Source organism: Corvus kubaryi, unplaced genomic scaffold (assembly GCF_017639235.1).
Source record: "Corvus kubaryi isolate FWS band 111438036 unplaced genomic scaffold, C.kubaryi_AGA036_p1.0 37308, whole genome shotgun sequence".
Lineage (NCBI taxonomy): Eukaryota > Metazoa > Chordata > Aves > Passeriformes > Corvidae > Corvus > Corvus kubaryi.
In genome coordinates, this window is record NW_024581096.1 from 4,782,970 (window position 1) to 4,802,129 (window position 19,160).

Sequence of the window (19,160 nt, forward strand, 5' to 3'; positions counted from 1 at the left end):
CCCTGGCACGACCATCACCTACATAAATATATGAGCCAAGACAAAAATGAAAACAAAATAGGCAGGGAAGGATGATTCTGTTTGAAGTTAAGATTTTTTTTTCTTGTTTTTGGTGGAATTTATTTTCAAAGCACTGGGAATCAAGAGAAGGAGAGAGAAAAAAAGAAGAAAAAGAGGAAAAAGAGGAAAAAAGAAGAAAAAAGAGGAAAAAAGAGGAAAAAAGAAGAAAAAAGAAGAAAAAAGAAGAAAAAGAGAGGAAGGAAGGAAGGAAGGAAGGAAGGAAGGAAGGAAGGAAGGAAGGAAGGAAGGAAGGAAGGAAGGAAGGAAGGAAGGAAGTGGAAATAAAAACTTAAAGGAAGGAACAGCCCAAATGAGAAGAAAAAAGATGGCGATAAGGTATATAGTTACATCTGAGGTGTCAAATGACTATCTCTCTGAGTGGCAAGCTGTGGAGGTGCAATGAAGTCACATGCACTGCTGGCCATGGGGCACATAATATTCAGAGGCCTTTGCAGGTGCCCTGAATCCAGTGTGAGGGCTGGTTTCTGCTGCCCCTTGCAGAAGAGAATGTGAGAGCTCCCCCAGAAAGGGCCTGTTTAATTTTGTTTACTGACATTGGTTGTTGGCCTCTAGGAGAGACAGCATGCCAGATAAATTTAGAAAACAGGCGAGTGCAACCTAGGGCATGCTTGGACATGAGGAATGCCCCCAGCCATGGATGATCCTGGATGGCAAAGCATAAGAAGAACCTGAGAAACTAAAGAACACATAAAAAATGATGTGTCTAATTAGCATGCACGGCAGAATGTCCCAAATAAATGGAGAAACTGTATGTCAAACTGCATATGCAACTATCCAATTGCCTGTGCAGTTATTCAGACTCTATTCAAAGGTCCGTGCACACCTCTGCCTGCTAATCCTTAGCTGGAATGTAGATAACAATATCAGTATATCATATGGATTGGGAATAGAAGAACCAAGACATCAAGCCACCTGTGAGTCACTCTTTTTATTTCTCTTTTGACAATTGACACCAAACTTTTATGAATGTATGAATTTTGCTGAAAGGCATGAGAGTAATATCTCAGAAAACTGTGCGAGTAATTCAGCTGGCAAGTGTGCATGCATTTCGCTTGCATGAAGTTCCAACCCTGTTTAACTAAAATGCTTTAACGCATGTAAGTGCTGACTATATTGGGGTTTCACTCTATAGCCAATCCATGTACTGCTCAGAGCAAACATTCATGAAGATACAAAATATCTTAAGAATTATATTCCATTCCCTTTTTTGGTAATGATTAGAGAATAAACTTCTTTAAATGTGTTTGCTGTGATTACCATATCAATATTAACATTGTGTTAAGTACTGATCTCTATTGGCTGGTTTGTCACATTTCTACACTTTCTTGGAATGATACTTATATGAGAAAAAGTTACATGACTTAATTTGATCCCTTTTCATCTCATTCTAACCTTAGTCTTTTAATGATGCTATTGTGTTAAACGACTATGAACTGATTTCTGAAAAAACACTTAAAAAATACTGAATAGGCTGATAAGGAATGACTAATGTGTGTCTTTGTGTCTTTATGCCTGGAACAATTAAATATTCTGGGAATTAATGTATGGAGAAAAAGGAGTGTGACAGAGTTCTCTGAAACCCAGAGAGGTACAGACCAGGTAACAATTGTACACTGTTTGTAAGAATATAACAGTGAAGAAACATAAAATAAAACTATCAAGGGGCCAATTCAAAGGAGAAGTAGATAACAGAGAAACTGTGCATATTTAAAGGACATTGTGAGTGGCATGATTCTATATGGCCTTAAAAACATCACTGTACAAATCCATGGAAAAAATTGCAAAAGGCCTATTGAATATAAATGAATTGCATTTGTCATAAGACCCACAAATATAATTTGCTATGATCAGAGAAAGTATCACTGCATGTTTGCCAGTTCACACTTTTCACAAAACACCTACTAGACTGCTTGTAGCTATGATCCATATGATCAATGACATGGTATTGCCCATGTCATGTCATTAACAATAAATTTAAATACACATCTTCAAAGCAAACAAGACATATTCTGACCTTATAAACATTCTGTGATTTTCCTTCATGGTCAGGTCTGCATTCCTAACTTCCTTCTTTCTTCTGTGAACTTTGATTTGTACCATGAGAAAGGTACTCAGAGGTACCACAGGATACTTGACTAGTTCAGCCACACCTCCTCCAACAGTAATGAGACCTATTGCTGGTTGATTTAAACCACTTGTTTGGGTTACACTTGAAAAATAAGCCAGCACAGAGATTTACAGAAATGAATGATTACACCTCCTTAATAAACTTTAGGGCCACACTTTTCAGAGAGGTCAGGAGCCACAAGGAGGCCCCATTTTCCAGTAACACTGTTCTCAACAGAACACCACGTTTCCTAGAGGCTTAAATGCCCAGTGCTCTTTTTGACCTTCTGAAAATTCACCCCAGAAGGTGCATGTATTCATTTTCTCAGTGACTTCAAAAAAACAAGGGCTGAAAATAAAACCACACTTGAGAACAGGATGTCACAGTGTAGCGTTTGTACAGCACTCATGAATAGTATTTGCTTGCAATTGTGTCTGCGATCAACATTGCATTCAAAGGGCCCACAGTTTTAAAATGCCTGGCTGGACAGAAAAATCTATAATGTTATTTTTAAAACTTGTCTGTAAGAAATGTTATCAACTTACTGCCAGAGAAACAAAAGAGAGTCACATGAGTATAACACAATGGGTGTCCTCCAAACCAGCCAGCAAGGCCAGTGCACTTGGTGCAGTTAACGGAAAGTCTTTCTTCTGCTGTTCCCCACACCACCTCACACAGTCTCTGGGCAGATTTAAGAAATTATTGCAGCTGTACAGGAAACATGTAAACATTTGTGTGTGCAGTCTGACTACAGTTAATGACTGGATCAGAGACACAAGTTATCTAATACAATAATCTGCCCTTGAGATAGCCACGGGATATATATCTGAGAAGAGAGCACCCCTGAGTAGATAAATATGGAAATAGAGAATAATCTTCTTCCATAAAGATTGAATTTTAAATCCCAGGAGCTAGAATTTGCTTTAAAGCCTGAAACATGAGTTTTGATATCTATCTCATTACTCTTTTTTTCTTTTTTTCAAACATTAGTTATTACATCTGAGGATTCTTGACTGTACAACATGCAAAGTTCCTTTTTGTCTTGATAAATTCATGACCTTGGGAATTCCTTGTCAATTCACTGCATTTTTTTTTTTATAGGAATATGGTTCAAGGAATAGAAATTTGGATTTGTTGTGACTTTAAAAAATCTTCAAACTCTATAGTGAAAATTTATGATTGTTGCAAAACATTTTAGCACCTCATCAAAATCTGTGGTAAAATAGACTGTTAGATTTTTGAGATCTATTTGTCCAATGAATACACTTTCTTATCTCCTACTACAATGAATAAATATTAGAAATGGGAAGAACAGATAAAAAAAAATATAAAAATATGACAGGTATTTCTTCAAAGATAAATATCCTCTGTTAAAGCAAGTGCAAGGGTAACTATCACAGTTTTTTTGCAAGCAGTTTGAGAAACTCAGTTCTTCACAAATATTGGAAACTTTTCTGGATATAATCTTCTGTTAAATATTTCCTGTCACCTTTCAAGGACTAATTTATAGTAATCTTTAATGTGTACTTTCAAGGAGTTCTTTTACATGTATGCAACATTTATTAAGACAGGTGCAATAGGAAGGTATGTTATTCTGATGAAATTGTTTACCAGGAAAAGCAATTGTACAACTAGAAAAAATTATTTTTTAAAAAATAAGGTCATTGACTTATGCATATACACAACTTAAGAACCACCACCATGAGATTAGATCCCTTCTTAAAACATCCTTTCATCAAACTACCTATATAGGAATAGTGACAAGGAGATCTTGGTTACATATATTTTGACCACACTGAACTTTTACCACACTCAGTTTTAAAAACAACAACAAATCCATGCTCATAATTTATGATTCCCTGCACATAAACTGACCTCTAACAATGCCAGAGTTTGATTTGCACACCTGCTGAGCTTACTCTCCAGAGATAGGGAAACTTGAAGGAAAAAAGGGGCTGGGTAGTAGTATTACAGTGATGCTCTGGAGATTTTCCATTAAAGTTTGGCCAGTGTCACTTCAAAAACATTTCATAGTATGAAAGGATAACACTGTTGTGTAGAAACAGGAACAACAAAGATGTTCACAGCTTGGCAACTTTCTGTGTGTACAAAATTTGCTTCCCAGAGAGAGACTTTATGAAACAAGTTCATATCTACACCTCTGTAAATATAGAGTAGATCAGTGGATGAAGTGTCAGCAGTGGGAGTTGGACAGCAGCATCTTTCTGTTTTGGGTTATTGGTATTGGTAATCATAACCCAAACCCATTTAACTTGCAAAAAGGTCTAGCAAGCTGTTTCTGAAATTTCTCCTTTCCTCTCTCTTTTTTTCACTTTCTTTTCCTTTTCCTTGTTTTGTCTTTTCTTTTTTTTTTCCTTTTTTTTTTTTTTGAGGGGATAGTGCTTGGGTTTTTTTGATTTACTTGTTTCTTTTCTAGGATTTATCTGCCTGTAGCACTAATGATCTAAAGATATTGTATATATACAGACACATGCTAATCTTGCTCTGTATCAAAAAGGCTGTAGAAATAAAAGAGAGGCAATGTGTGACTATTCTTTTACAATGAATGTGTCATGAACATGTATTTACAAGTACTGCAGCAATTAATGAGATTAGTTTGTGCATTCTCACAAGCAATCACAAAGCTTTAGTTGTTTCTTTTCTTACCAAGTTGCTCTGCTAAATGTTTTCCCCTCTCAGTGAAGATTACCCGTTCATCCTCCATGTCACATTTGTTCCCAACCAAAATAACCTGGGCATTATCCCAAGAGTATGTTTTGATTTGAGTTGACCTTAAAAGAGAAAGAGAGAGAGAGGAGTCAAAGCAAAGCAAATTCCCCTTAAGTCAATTTCAAGCAGAGTTGCAACAAGAATAAAGAAACAATATTGATTTTGACAACTAGGGTAGCATGATTCTGTTTAGTTACAAATTTCAAATAAACTAAGGATTATCTGTTAGGATATTATGGGCAGAGTATCAACACAGGTTTTACTTTTCCTTGCTAAAAATAGTATTTTCTCCTGCCATCAACATTCTTCCTATATTTTAGAAAGAAGTGGTGACACTTTCTCCATTTTCACATTTTAATGCAAACCTTATAATCTAAAAACAGAGCTCTGAAAGAAAACCAACAACTTATTCATTTCTTATCTTTTACTTTTAAGATCGGGATGTAACTTTAGCAGCAAAACCTCAAAATTTCAGAGCCAGTCTGTCTTCCTTCTGTTGTTTGTCTCCAGCACATTCCTCTACATGTCTTTGATCTACCAGAAGGGCAGCAACATTTACACTGTGCATCAAGCCATGGGCAGGGGCTGAATCTGAACTCTGATTTATCTTCCATTTAAATTATACAAGCCTTAACCATGACTGCAGCTGAATGGGAGTATCTGAGGCCTTGAAACACCATGAATACTGGTGGTGAAACAGCTTACAATGCACTCTTTGAACGTGATACAGATAATGGATGACTTAGGGGCATACTCATGGTACCTCTCAGTTGCTGCCTGCCACCTTTCTGCTGGCACCCAGACCTGCTCTGTAGGACGGAAAGCTTCACAGCTGGCTCCAGGCTCAGCCAAGAGTGATGCTGCTGGTTACCACGTTCTGACTGGCAGCAGTACCTGCCCTTCAAGGTAATGCAGGATGCAGGAAACTTACTCCAAGCACTTACCCTTTGTCTTGGACTTGTGACTATCTGGCTTGTGACTGTCTGGCTTTAGGTTTTAAGTGTTTGGTGGGACATTAATATCTCTTCTGTCTCCATATGATCAATGGAGAGAGAAAAAGACAGAGAACATTTCTCTTTCCCCCAGCCCGTCTCACACTACTTTCTCCACCCCTCCCTCCCTCCTTAGACATTACAGGGTGCTTAGGAAAACTTCAATAGAATAGAAACTAACCTCTAACTACACACGAAGAGAGGACACCCTGGAAAGGGATCCTGTGGCATATCAGGGACCTGTTTTCTCAGTTTCTTTGAAAAAAGATGAAATAGCTTCAAAAATCTGTCACCTAAAAGTCTTGGAAGCTGGTCTGCGTGGGTACTACGTTCACTAGTGACCCCTTCTCATAAAACAGCCATCATCTCTACATATTCAGACCCCTGTCTACAAACTGTAAAATTCAGGAAAAAGATCATGATGTAGTCTGAAAACTGATTTTAGTGAAAGACAGCAAGTGGATCAAATCTCTCCAGCTGGCTTTGCTTACTGCAAAACCAGAGGGATGGCCATGGGCAAAAGCTGCTATAGCTATCTTTGTGACCCTGGGTCCAATGACATCGCCTACAGGTTCCCTGCATGAGTCAAAGAACCTCTAGGCCATGTCTGATGGGTTTGCAGTGCCAGGCAGAGAAATTTAAGAGGAAGGATCACACTGCCTTTAGGAATGTTTCACTTTTTCACAATGACCAAAAAGAAGCTGAGGCAAATTCTAGACATTTTGTGCTACAGATTGTTCCCTTGGGCCTGACCTGATCTTTTCTTCAAGAAGTGACACTGTGCTACTTTAAAATCTGTTTTAATGGCAATTTGAGTAGGTGTTCATAAAGTACTGTGATCAAAGAGAAGTCAGACTTCCCTGTACACTTATATTTTATTAAAGATACCATTTCTCAGAAAAAAGGACAACATACATTCAGTTTGGGAGAAACGTCCTTTTGGAATCATGCTGAGTGGTTAAGCAAAGTAGAATTATTATTGTGTTTATATCCAGAACTACATTTGTCACCACAGCAACTTTGCAAATAGTAGTACCTCAAATGTCAGTGTGTTAGTCCATTAAGGACTCTAAAAGAGCTTAGCTCTGAACAATTATTAGTTGGGACCCAATTTATTCCCTTTATGCCAGCAGGAAATCAAATATGTTTCAAAAGAAAAATATACAGTAAAGATATTAAGCTTTACAGAAGGAATTACTTACATAATCTGCAAAGTTGAAATAGAATAAATTGATGAAGAAATACTGAAGATATTAAAAAAATTTAGAATATGAAGAAATACTGAAGAAATATCACCACACAAGTGTAAAGAACATTCATTCAGCCATGTTTTGCAGACTTTGGCTCCAGAGCTTTACATGAGTTTCTTTCATTAAGAATGTAAGCTCCCTTCATTTTACTGTAGCCAGATGTGATTTTTTTATTCTACAACTGTGAATCTGTGCACTCAAATGCTTATTACTAAAGCAACTTATTTTATTCATAGACGTTATTTAATCTGACTTGCTTATGTCTCATCTTCTAGTTAATTTATTTTTATGTAACAAGAAGAGGTCTTGTCCTTGCAAACAAATCCAAAGACTTACATTTTGCAAAGACGCTGTAGTGCAAAAATATAACTGACTGAAAATCAGTCAAATGTATCCACACCCAACACCACATCAGAAGAAGCTTAATTCAAAGGACATAATAGGCTTATCATTGTTATGTTTTCTTTTAGATGTACATTTCCACTATTGGCTTCTATAGGTTTTGATTCCCACAACTCCCCACCAAAGTCAGCATATAGGTCACTTGAAAAAAAAAAAAAATGCTGTTCCTTGCATACATGACCTTTCAAATGACTGAGGCTCCTGATTAATCCAAAGCATGAACAGTTGTCCTTGTAAAGAACTTCAGCCTCAGGAAGATTGAATACATGAAAAGGCAAAGATGATGTTTGCAGTAAGCTGAAATGACAGTTCTTGTTCACTCTCAGTGACCTGGTGTATGTCAATAGTAATTTACCCTGTAAATCTTTCCCTTTCTTGTTGTATGGTAGGCAGGGAATATGCATCATGCTTGAATTTTTATAACGTATAGACTCCAGAGGGGCAGATTAACGGAGGAGTGCAATGATCCATTACTTTCCATGATCAGCACCGGGCTTGTTCTCCCTGTACTGCAATTCTACCACATCCCTTGTCAGAAAAGAGCACTTGCTGAATGCAAATAAAAGCAATGCTATTGGCTTATCTTAAAACGGTGAGATCAAATAACTGCCCAGGCATCAAAGGCAGGGTGCCTGTGTGTGTGCTCTTGGGCAGCTTACAAGGAATGCTGCACAGTGTGACAGAGTGGGGTTCAGGAACACCCAGCCCCAAGCTGGCTGAGGCAGCTGAGAAGCTGGAAGCCAAGGTAGATAGCACAGAGCAATGTGGGAGAGCTGCTCTGATATTACTGCTGTGGAAACCAGACTGTTCACATTAGATTAGGTGATAAAAGCTTATCTGTACATCCAAAAGAAGCACGGAGAGATTATGGCACAGGGGAGAGCCCCAATAATATCATGGCCCTGGCTGCTCTCAGGCCTATTGCAAGAAACATCAGACTATCCAAAGCCTATGTCCACTAGCCTGGAGGAGCAGGAGTGCACTAAGGCAGGTTACCAAATTAAGACTCAGAAAAAGACCTGGACACTTGCTGCCTGTTCTGAGCTCCCCTTCCCCCTCCCAAAGACACTTGCCTCTGCCATGTGCTCTGAGCTCCTTTGTTCTAAGCCTGGGCAAAACCAAATGTAACTCAGACTCTTCAGCAGTGTCTCACTGTCCGGTCACCCCGGGTCCGCCCCCAGTCCTCCCCTTTCCCCTTCTCCGGATACAAGAGACGATCGAGGGAGGCTCCGCCCTCTCTTGGCTCTGCTACCCTTTCTGCGAACATGTTGTTGTCTGTCTCATTTGAAAGCTCCTAACTGCGGGAAATTGAGTGAGCAGGGAGCTGTATTTCTCCCTCTTTGCTTCTGCTGGTGGTATTTGCTTTGCAGCTGATACAGGTACCGATTCTAGAGCTACTAAAGTGCCAGATTGCCTGTGCTACCTCTCTGGGTTGCTCGAGGCTTTCTAAGGCATTGAAATACAAGCGCTAGCCGGTAAAAAGCTGAAAAGATACCTCCCTCAGGACACCACATCCAGGTCCCTTCCAGGGTTGTTCCAGGAAAGTCCCAGTCCCACTGTCCAAAGTGAAACCCATCACTGCAAGTCAACACTGGAGGCTAATGTCCAGGTGCCAGAAACTGAGGAGACAGGGGTTCAGGGGCAGGTACTATGAGCCCAGCTGATGGAGGGAGCCACAATGTGTATGTCTCCACAGATATATATTCTCATGAGTGGACCTCAATGCTGTGCTGTTGTGGAGGGGAGCAGTGTGAGGATGATGATGCTCTTGGTGTTTGTGGGAGCACTCCTGGGTGTTTTTGTCTCCAGTGTGTGTGTGTATATGGTCATGTGCATATGCACATACATGTGTTGTTCCCTTTGTGAGTTGTGTGCACGTGGCCCGCTGGGAATAGGTCTTCAGCGTCACTACTAGTTGGACCTGGGATATGGAGCTGCAGCAACAGCTCCTCTCTTAGTCAGATCCAGCAGGATATATTTTCCCCTGAGTTCAGACTTAACATGGCTGTGCCTGGGTAACACCGCATTGCTTCTTGGAGAAGCTGCTACAGAAGGCAAACCTGCTGTTTGCTGCACTCAATATATTTCAGGCTGCACTCAGTGCTGACATACCTTGGGTTGACGTTGAGTATCATTTCAGACAATCACTTTTTAATAGTTCATCTATGTCCAGGACAAATATTCATATAACCTGGAATAGTCTCTAGTATATTTTCACCCACAGATTGCACGGAAGGCAAGCAAATATAAAGACATGTCCATAGAGTAAATATACCAGGAATATGAACTTTTAGAGACAGCCTTAATGTATTCATCACTCTTTGGATCAAGTCCTCCAAGGATTCTTGCCTACCACAGAGAGACTGGTTTCTACAGGCTTTTTAGATTTATTATGTAGTAAGTCACGTGCACAGACAGCAAGACAAATACCCTAAAGAAAATGCTCCAAAGGGGGCTGTGTATAGTGTTTATTCCAGCAAATTCAGGAAACAGGTTGTACTTCTGATGTTTTGATTTCTGAAAGGAGAACTCAACGAACTGGGGTGCATCATCTTTCCAGGAAAAAAATAAAAAAACCCCCAAACCTTAGCAAAAAACTTCAACCAACCCAAAAGAAAATTAAAAAAACCTCTACAAAAACTGGGATTTTTTTTAAAGTTACTGGTTTCTTGAGTTCACTGATTAATCCTTAAAATTCTCCTATTTTCATCTACAGCATTGACATAGGTTAGCAAGCATAGTCCCGGAAGGGACGTCCTTGCTAAGGGGTGCTTACAGTTTCCTCTGGGAACTGAAAGAACCTATCAGCTGGCCAGTTTGAATATGGACAATTCTCTAAGCCACTTAAAGTTGTGACCACCTCTGTGATCCACATTTAAGAATAGGCAAACTCCCCCTCCAAGCTCTCTCTCGTTTCCGGCGCTGGCACAGGTGGCTGCGGGCCCCAAGTGGGGGCCAGCGGGCCCAGCCATGCCCTGCTTGGGCCAGGCCGGGCCGGGCCACGGCCATCCTGGAGCCGATGGACCTGTTCCACCTGTGGAACCCCCCCCACTGCCTTGCCATGGGCAGCCGGAGCGGCTCGGCTCTCCCCCCTCTCCACTGCAATAAGAAAAATTCAACATTCCAGCTGCAAAGCTGCAAGGCAGAGGTGAGATTAACCCTTTTATTGCTGTGAAGAGCTGAAAACCTGAGGGGGGAGAGAGAGGAGATGCTTTAAGCTGAAATTCTGTTGTAAAGCTATGATATATCAGAGTATCCTGTTGTAATTCCATGAAGATATGGGGGGTGGAGTGTTCAACTCGTGAGCAAAAGCACCTGCGCTGAGATAGGCAGATGCTGACGCAGCTGTAATTTCATGAGAAGTTTGGACAGGGAGAGATGAACCAGATGAGGACTTTTGCTCCAAATGGGAAAGGAGAAAACCTCAGTTCCTAGAGATGCTCCCAGAGATAGTCCTAACGATGAAGATGAGGAAGACCCTTTGCTCCCAGGGAAGGAGAAGGGCCTCTGTTTTTGTTTCTGAACGGCTCAACCTTAAAATTGTACCCCAAAAAACTTCAAGAGTGGACCCTCGAAAGCAGTTGCGGGAAAAGCTGCAAGTCGGGGGAAAGGACTCACACGCAGGCAGAGAGACTCCTCTTCCTAAATGGACTGAACAATATTTGGAAGTGGGCGGCTGTCTCGTTGTGATAATGTTTTCATAGCATGAGCAAGAAGAACCTTCTCTTTCTAAATGGACTGAACAAGGTTATTATGGAAATGGTAAACAGACTGAACATCTTAAGGGTTGTCTTTTCACATTGTCAGTGGGAGAAGGGAGGAAGGTGGGGGGAGGAGGAGAGTTCTGAAGGTGATATAATTTTTTTTTTCTTCTTTTAGGTCTGTTAATAAACTTCTTTATATTCTTTCAAGTTTGGTGCCTGTTTTGCATTTCTCCTAATTCTTATCTCACAGCAGATATACAGTAATGAGTATTTTGGACCAAACCACTACAAGCATGCTGACTGCTAAGCCCGTTAGCTGAATTATTAGAGGTCACATAGTGGTGGGATCTGGGGCAGAGTCCAAGTTATCTATTATTTCTCAATTTCTTTATTTAGTGAGAGGGAGTATAAGAGAAGCCACTGTGAGTTTGGAGGTGTTTCCAAAGTGTCCAGTGTTTCCAACTGAACTTCCTGCTTTTATTTTCTAATGAGTGTGCCAAGTGTCCATCCCCCTCTGAGCAGGAAGGGTTGCTCTCCAGTTTTTTCAGGGGACATAATTTTCCTTCTGTAATTGGAGCAATGAAGGGTCTCTTTCCCCTTTCCCACAGTCTCCATCCCTTAAAGTGGGAAGACACACCACTGCCCTCTCCAACCCCTTACAGAGACAGGGATGGTAAGGGTGTAAGGGTGTAAGGATGTAAGGATGGTAAGCTCTGTCATTCCCATCTTTTCAGGAGATGGGATCATGCCACGAGTCCTTTCCCACCCTGCTTGTCTGTGAGGAGCTCTGGCACACTTACCATTCAAGCCAGATTTTCCACAGAGTGAGTCTGAAGTCTCCCTCATACAACCAAGTGTTTTCTACACTTCACTGTACACCATAGGCTCCATTCTTTTTCCCATGCCCTCCTTTATGTCTCCTAAACTCTTTATTATTCCCAGCAATGCTTACTTGGTATGTGCTTTAAGAATGCCCCAGCATCTTAGAGTTTACCCATCTCCTCTCTTTCTCTCTCATGCTTACCTTTTGGATATGATGAAAATAGGGCATATGTAGGATTATTCTCTATGGCATGTTAAATGACTGCAATGCTCAGTCTTGATGGCCATTTGGAATCTGGCTCTGTACCAGCTGCTCTGCACTGGGTGCTTAGACCTTGCTGCAGGCAGGGCAGGGAGAGAGGTGACCTCAGGCTTTTCATCTGTTTTCCAGTAAATAATCTAGCATTAGTGGGAGACAAACCATTAAAAACATAAACCTACCAACTAAAACCCCAAATCATCTCTCTAATTGGGACTTTGAAGAGAGTACTAAGGTTAAAAATTTGAAGCAGTCTTAGCAAAAACAAGACAAAGGGTCCTGGTGTACTTGAATACTAAACTTTTTGTGGCCACAATTATTGACACAGCAGGAACATAATGGAAATAATTAGTAATAATGTCAGTAATAATAAAAAGAAGATGTTAACATTTGCTAGATTTTAATTGAACTGGTGAATAGTTGGAGCCATACACAGAAATAGAACTTTCTTTAAGAAACAGCTCAGGATCTTCCCTCCTCTACTGACAAGGAAAATCTGCATATTTGCAACTTTTGAAATTTTTCTGCTTGTTTCATCCTTCTTGTGTTCTCCAGGTGCAGGCCATAAAAGCTCAATGATTGTGGTTAATACCACAATAATTGTTCTATCCCTTGCATTTACGAACCTCTAAATAATTATTGAAGCCATTAGTGAAAACCATGAAAAGCAATGGATAAAGGAAATAATTATCAAAATAAATAGCTGATGTAGATGAACATGCGAGCAGAATGGGGAAATTGCACCTCAATCATTCTCAAGGAGGGTTTAAAATCTAGTGGACATTCCAGCATCTTCACTTGTATCCAGAATGCATGATGTGTATTGAATTTATGATGCTTATTTTCACTGATGGTACTGGCACCTACTGACTGCAAGGCCTTACTAACATATGACAGAGAATAGTCAAAGATGTCCCAGCAACACAGAAGTACTGAAAATTGATGGAGAAGGGCAATGAAAGGGGGACAAAAATGAGAAAAATAAATTTACTCTGTCCTTAGTATCACAAAACAGCAAGGGGAAAAGGATCTGGGGAGAAGTGGGTATGCTAAGGATACGTTCAGTGTGGGTAGCTTGGTGAGCAGGGCACTGCAAGCGGCAGATTGAACTCTGGGTGGTAGGAGCTCCAGGAAAAGTAAACCTGAGCTACCCCTTTCATAACAGTGAGCCTGGGAATCTGTAGTGTCAGCCCAGCAACTGGACACTCAGACACAGCAGGAACCGATGACCCCAGACTTTTGAGAGCTTACACTTTGAGGGTACAAAAGCCTAGAGCATCTTTACTAGGAGACCCTCCTCAAAGGCACCAGCTTGAGCTGTTGATTTGTTACTGCACCACGATTAAATGATTTTAAGGATCCAGACATCTGAGACTCTGCTATGGAAAAGGCAGGAGAGCCAATGAGGAAATCTGGTCTGACTGTGTGAGTGTGGGGTGTGTAGGGAGTCAAACAGGGCACCTGTGGGGTCATTGGAGCCATCCGCTGTGAAAAAGCTTTGGTCCCAGCCCAGGTGATACAGGTGTGGCTCCTGGATGGTCAGACAGGAAAGTTTCCTGTACACATATATTAGCAAAAATGGGAAATAGCAAGCTCTCCATGCTTGCAACAGAGCAGGATATATGAATATGACTGTATTTGCTGTGTCAGTTGTTGTTTATACAATACTGTGTTTTCTGTCTGGATTGAAGGGAAAATGAAGAAAAATGTCTTATGTTTGTGAAAAAAACACTGATATTGAAGAAAACAGAAGAATACCAATGATTCACCACTTCTTCTGACAGGCCTTATCTTCCTTGTGCAGAAGCAAAGAGCGCATACCATGCAATGAAAGGCTACACATTTAACCTTTCCTTGGAGGAAGATATACTGATGATCCAGAAGCAGCATGACAGGTGTGACAATAACAAATTTCTGGGTCATTATCAGCCAGAAAGCTAGTCAAAATCCACATTACCCAGAATATCACAGGTTTTCACTGTTCTGGTAGGAATTTAACCTACTTTAATGAAAAAAACCTTCCACTACAAGATTCTGAGGCCATAACTTCATTTTAGAAAACCACGTGTTACATTTCAGTTATGACGGGCTGTAAAGATATTCAAAATTAATCCCATTCTTTAAGAGATAAAACTGAGCTGATCTTTAATATGTGCATTTTTATAACCTTATGCAAGAAAATACGACATTTCACATTGTTACCTAAAAACAAAGAAGAAGATAGAAAGCAGAGATAACAGCTGAAGATGTAAGAGCTGATGTTCTCTGTGTGCTTATGACATTTATTCTTCTTTTTCTTGGTGATAGTCCATTACTATAATGGTAATGAGGAAATATATACTTACTCAGTGATGTCCACTCTGGGTCTGCATTTAGTACAATGCAATAAGAACTGGCATAGCATTAATAAGTACACAATTCTGTGTGGTAATTAAGATGAGAGGTATTACAGATGTTCATCAATCAGAATTGTCTATCTAGTCAACAATTTCTAGCTGTTCCTACTCTGCACATTGAAGTGCCTTCCCATCCAGAGTTCTCTGCTGAGTACTTTATTGAGTTACATTTCATCTTTCATCCTAGGCAGGGGGGGCTTTGGCTGAAGGTATGAAGAATTCATAAAAGAGAGTAAATTGCCTGTCAGTCAACTGCATTTCTTCCTTTTCTGGTGTGTTGTATATACTGGTTTTCCAGGCTCTTTGTTTAGAAAAGTTGAATGGATATTTACAAAAACAGTAAAAAAGACATAATAAATAGTGGGTTAGACACTAAAGGCAAAGAGATCTTCCAAGCAACTTCCTTGTATTTTTTGTCAAGATAAAACAATATAAAATAAATCTCAATATTTAATTCTTATTCACAGGAGTACAAAATCCTCTCTCACAATAAGGTTTACTTACGGGCAGACAACTAATATAGCACATTTTTCACAGTAGGACACATGTTAATGAAGAGTTTTTATGTCATGTATAATGCCACAAGCTGTGTCGTACTGTGGGAAGTGATTTAACAACTCACCACACAGACAAAAGGCTGTACATTTTAATTTTCTCCCCCCTGAGAAACCCACCATTAAATTATCATCCTTCAAAGCTGCTACCACACATGCACAGTGAAAACAATCCAAAAAAAAATAGAGTTTGAAAGGAGATGGGAAAAAGTATTTATAGGAAAATAATATTCATGGAAACAATAAAGGCAAAATACAGACTGCGCTTGCACATCTTTTGATTATTCCCTTGTTTACATGTTCCAGATGCTTCCAAATAAATGATTCTGTTTATCACCAGTTTATGCTGATTGCCCAGACTGTTGCTGGAATTCCGAGTAATGACCCTAATCAATCCAGCTGCTCCTAACTCTGGTATTTGAAAAACAGAGATATAAACCAAGGGAGTTATGGAGAAATTTACTAAAACAACTACAGCATCTGCTTGAGTGTACTACACTTTCAAGTAAATAAGCAATTTCCTGTCACTTAAATTTTTTTTTTGCTTGCCATTTTGTATTCTTATATATAAGAATATATGTTTATAAAGAAACAGATACAGACAAATATGTATGTGTCCTCATTTTCTGTTTTTTCTTTCTTACAATGATGGCCTTTTGATAATTTAAAAAAAAAAAAAAGAGTTAAGCAAGCAATACTGATGCTGAACAAGTTCATTTGGTCCTAGATTTTCATATCTAATACTTTCCTCTTCACTGCACCTGCAACAGTCCCCTAACCCCTGCACTGCCTACCAAAGAGGCTCTTGCACCTGGGATTACTGAGTGGCCTCTCATCTCCAGCCCCAAAGAGCACCTTCCCAACAGTGGCATTTTGGGAGTAGCGAAGTTTTTAAAGGCACAGTCAAGTTTTTTTGTTTTGTAACAATACTGAGAGTTCTATAGCAATCATTGACCTGGATCACACAGGGTTATTTATTTTTTTGTCTTTTCTTTTAAATACCAAATCCAGATTCATATAGACAATATGTATGTCAAGTATCTGCCAACAGGTCATCCTACTTTAAGGAACTTCTGATTAAAAAATTCTCAGGAACTCCAAGCTGATCCTGACTTTTTACTGTCAAATCTCATTATGAAAATAATTTGACATTTGTCACTCTTAATCCCTTTCTACCTGTTTCACAAGGAATTACTTCCAAGTTTCTCTCACTTATAAAATTCACTGCTTTGGATTTCATTTCTTTTATTGTTTTAGCTTTCACTTTTTTCAAGTTTAAATGAACTCTGCTTTTACTTCTCTTATGTCCAGTTGTCTTAGATAATTTTGAATTATTTTTCTCATTTGGTATTTTGCATGAACTACTTCATAAACAACTCAGTCTTATATGCATGTAAATTGAGTCCTGAAATGCCCATCTGTGTTTAAGTATTAGAGATGGAGTTGAAACAAACCATGCCTAATTTTAGTCACTGAAAAAGCTTCCCAGGTCATTGAAGCCACCTGTCATAAATTATCATGACCTATCCTTGTTAAGGATTCAAGCAGCATGCAAGTATCAGGGTAATTGTGAATTATTTTACTCCTTCTTGGTAAGACAGACAACATTGTTTTACTAAACCATGAATGGTATGTTTCTTCTGTTAATTTTGTTTTACACCAAAATTGATATGAATCAAGAAGCATTTTGTCTTCAAAGTCGTTTAGCCTGTTATCCTCTGGAAGCAGAGCAATGGAAACATTCAGAGCTATACTGGAACTCTAGGCATTACATTTTGATTCTCCCACTGTGTCCTTGCACCCACACCTCTTTGGAAGTAATTTCCCTGTGTGGCTATACACTTGCAAGCAAGAAGAGATTTGAGGTCTGAAATTTTGAGTTGTAATACATGTGGCCTAGTTTTCAGTTGAACATGTGAACTTCTGCCTTTTTTCACATATATCTGGAACTGGATTGACAAAATAGCGGCTATCTTAATCTCACAGTTAACTGATGCTGGGTAACTAGTCAAGTATGAGCTACATAATTATACTGGGGTTTTGTGAAGGGAGTTGGTTGCTTTTTCTTTCCTTTGAGGTCATGAGGGTAAGTTTTTAATTAGCCTGATCACACTGCTTTTGGGGTACTGCTAATCAAAATCCATTCTCTGAGGGCTGCCAGTGGACAAAGACAAGAGTAAAAACCATTTCCCTGTCTACATCCTGTCTGGCACAGGGTGGCAGGATTGTCTTGCTGACTCACACTGCAAGCAAGTAAACTGCAGGTTTATTCCTGCTGACTCACAGAAGACGGAGGGAGCCATTAGACTTCAGATTTTATTTCTAGGATTAAAAATGAAGTCAGATTTTTTTTTTTAAGGGCAAAAAAGGGGTTGTGTATCCATTCAGAATGCCAGTAGTGCTGCTACATGATTCACAAATCAAAAGACTGGGTTTATAGATACATACAGGTACATACATATGTATGTCTTTGCCTCCCAAGCCCTAGCTAGTATATATTTGAATTTTGTTCTCCATCACAGTTCCGCAAACAAAAATATAGTGTTTTCCCCTGACCCCAAAAGCCAGATTTAAAAGGAAATCCTGAGTATTGCAGAAGTTGACTGCAACACACACAGCCATGAATATAACATTCTAGTGAAACATTTGGAGATTAGATGTAAAACTTTTTACTGCTTTTGAAAACTGAACACAGTGGTGTTTCAATAAGCTAGAGCCCTCTCCTAGGGCTCATATTGAACTTTCAAAAGTTACAGTTTATCTCACGCAGCCTGTGAGGTCTTTAAAGCATACTGTTTGAACCACGTTCACTAACATATTTCTAAGGTTACAGCTTCTTTCTGGCTAAAAAAAAAGAAGAAAGAACAGTTTAACATTGTTTTATTGGGACTTAGTCACTGACTTCAGTGGGTAAACACCCCTCTCAGAGGACAAAACCACATTCGTTAAACAGGTGCTTGGGTAGACAGTAATCTTTGCATGGAAAGATTATAAGGACAAGCATCATAAAATCAGAAGTTCATCAGTAGAATTGCTCTATATTGTGGAGTAGAGTACTGAAAGATCAAAATAATAAAGATTGTGAAGTAATGTACTGAAAGATCTAAAGAATAAAACATTTCCTATGCATGGCCAGAAATGAAAGTCTACAATTTCAAACAGGTAATTGTGAATGAATGAGTTGGTCACCAGGTCTTTATAAGGCGTGGAGTAGAGGAAGAAGAAAAAATGCAGGGCTTGGTTTGTGGCAGACTCAGCTGAGCACACCTCTGTGTGCATGGCAGAACTGTGAAAGGGTTACTGCCTCCTGCCATCCAGCCTCCTTTCATCACCTGATCCCTTTGCCTGAAATGGTGCCTCAATTTCAGTGAGTGTGTCTGGGGGGGATAACCCTGTATTTTCCTACAATGACCGGAAGAGATAGAAAGATTAAAAGGGAAGAGCAACATATCTGAAAGGCCTGATGGTATTAACCACCAGGTCCCACAACAAAGAGAGGCTTTGGCTGATTTAATCTAGAAAAATTCCTGGATTTCAGTGAAGCTAAAATCTGTATAGCAACATTTGAAAGTGAGGAGCCTGTTGTTCACAGATGAATGGGAGCAGACCTGGCTTCATTTGCATGTGCCTTTGTATGTATAAACAGCATCTCTTGGGATTAGAGTAAGAAATCATTGGGTATAAAACCTTTACACCTCAGAAACTTTAGCTAGCCCTCATCTCCCTAGCAATGTGAGCTGCTCTGAGCTCATTTAACCCTGTAAGCATGGGGGCTGCAGATCACAGACACTGACTGAAGTTGAACTAGTTAGTTCCTGGCTCTGCCAAATTTTACTGCAGTATGATGGTAGATTTCAAGATTT

General features: G+C 39.6%; 1 protein-coding gene and 1 long non-coding RNA gene across 2 annotated transcripts in view; one reads left to right on the forward strand and one right to left on the reverse strand.

Moving 5' to 3' along the window:
- The window catches only part of RAB3C (RAB3C, member RAS oncogene family), a 127,155-nt gene that overhangs the window by 14,796 nt on the left and 93,199 nt on the right, over positions 1–19,160 (reverse strand). Inside the window, exon 4 of the mRNA XM_042028306.1 lies at positions 4,856–4,980. Coding sequence (XP_041884240.1) covers positions 4,856–4,980 — 125 coding nt within the window. The remainder of the gene's footprint in view (positions 1–4,855; positions 4,981–19,160) is intronic.
- Positions 708–19,160, forward strand: part of LOC121664760 — a 40,665-nt gene continuing 22,212 nt past the window's right edge. Inside the window, exon 1 of the long non-coding RNA XR_006016111.1 lies at positions 708–995. This is a non-coding gene — a long non-coding RNA (uncharacterized LOC121664760). The remainder of the gene's footprint in view (positions 996–19,160) is intronic.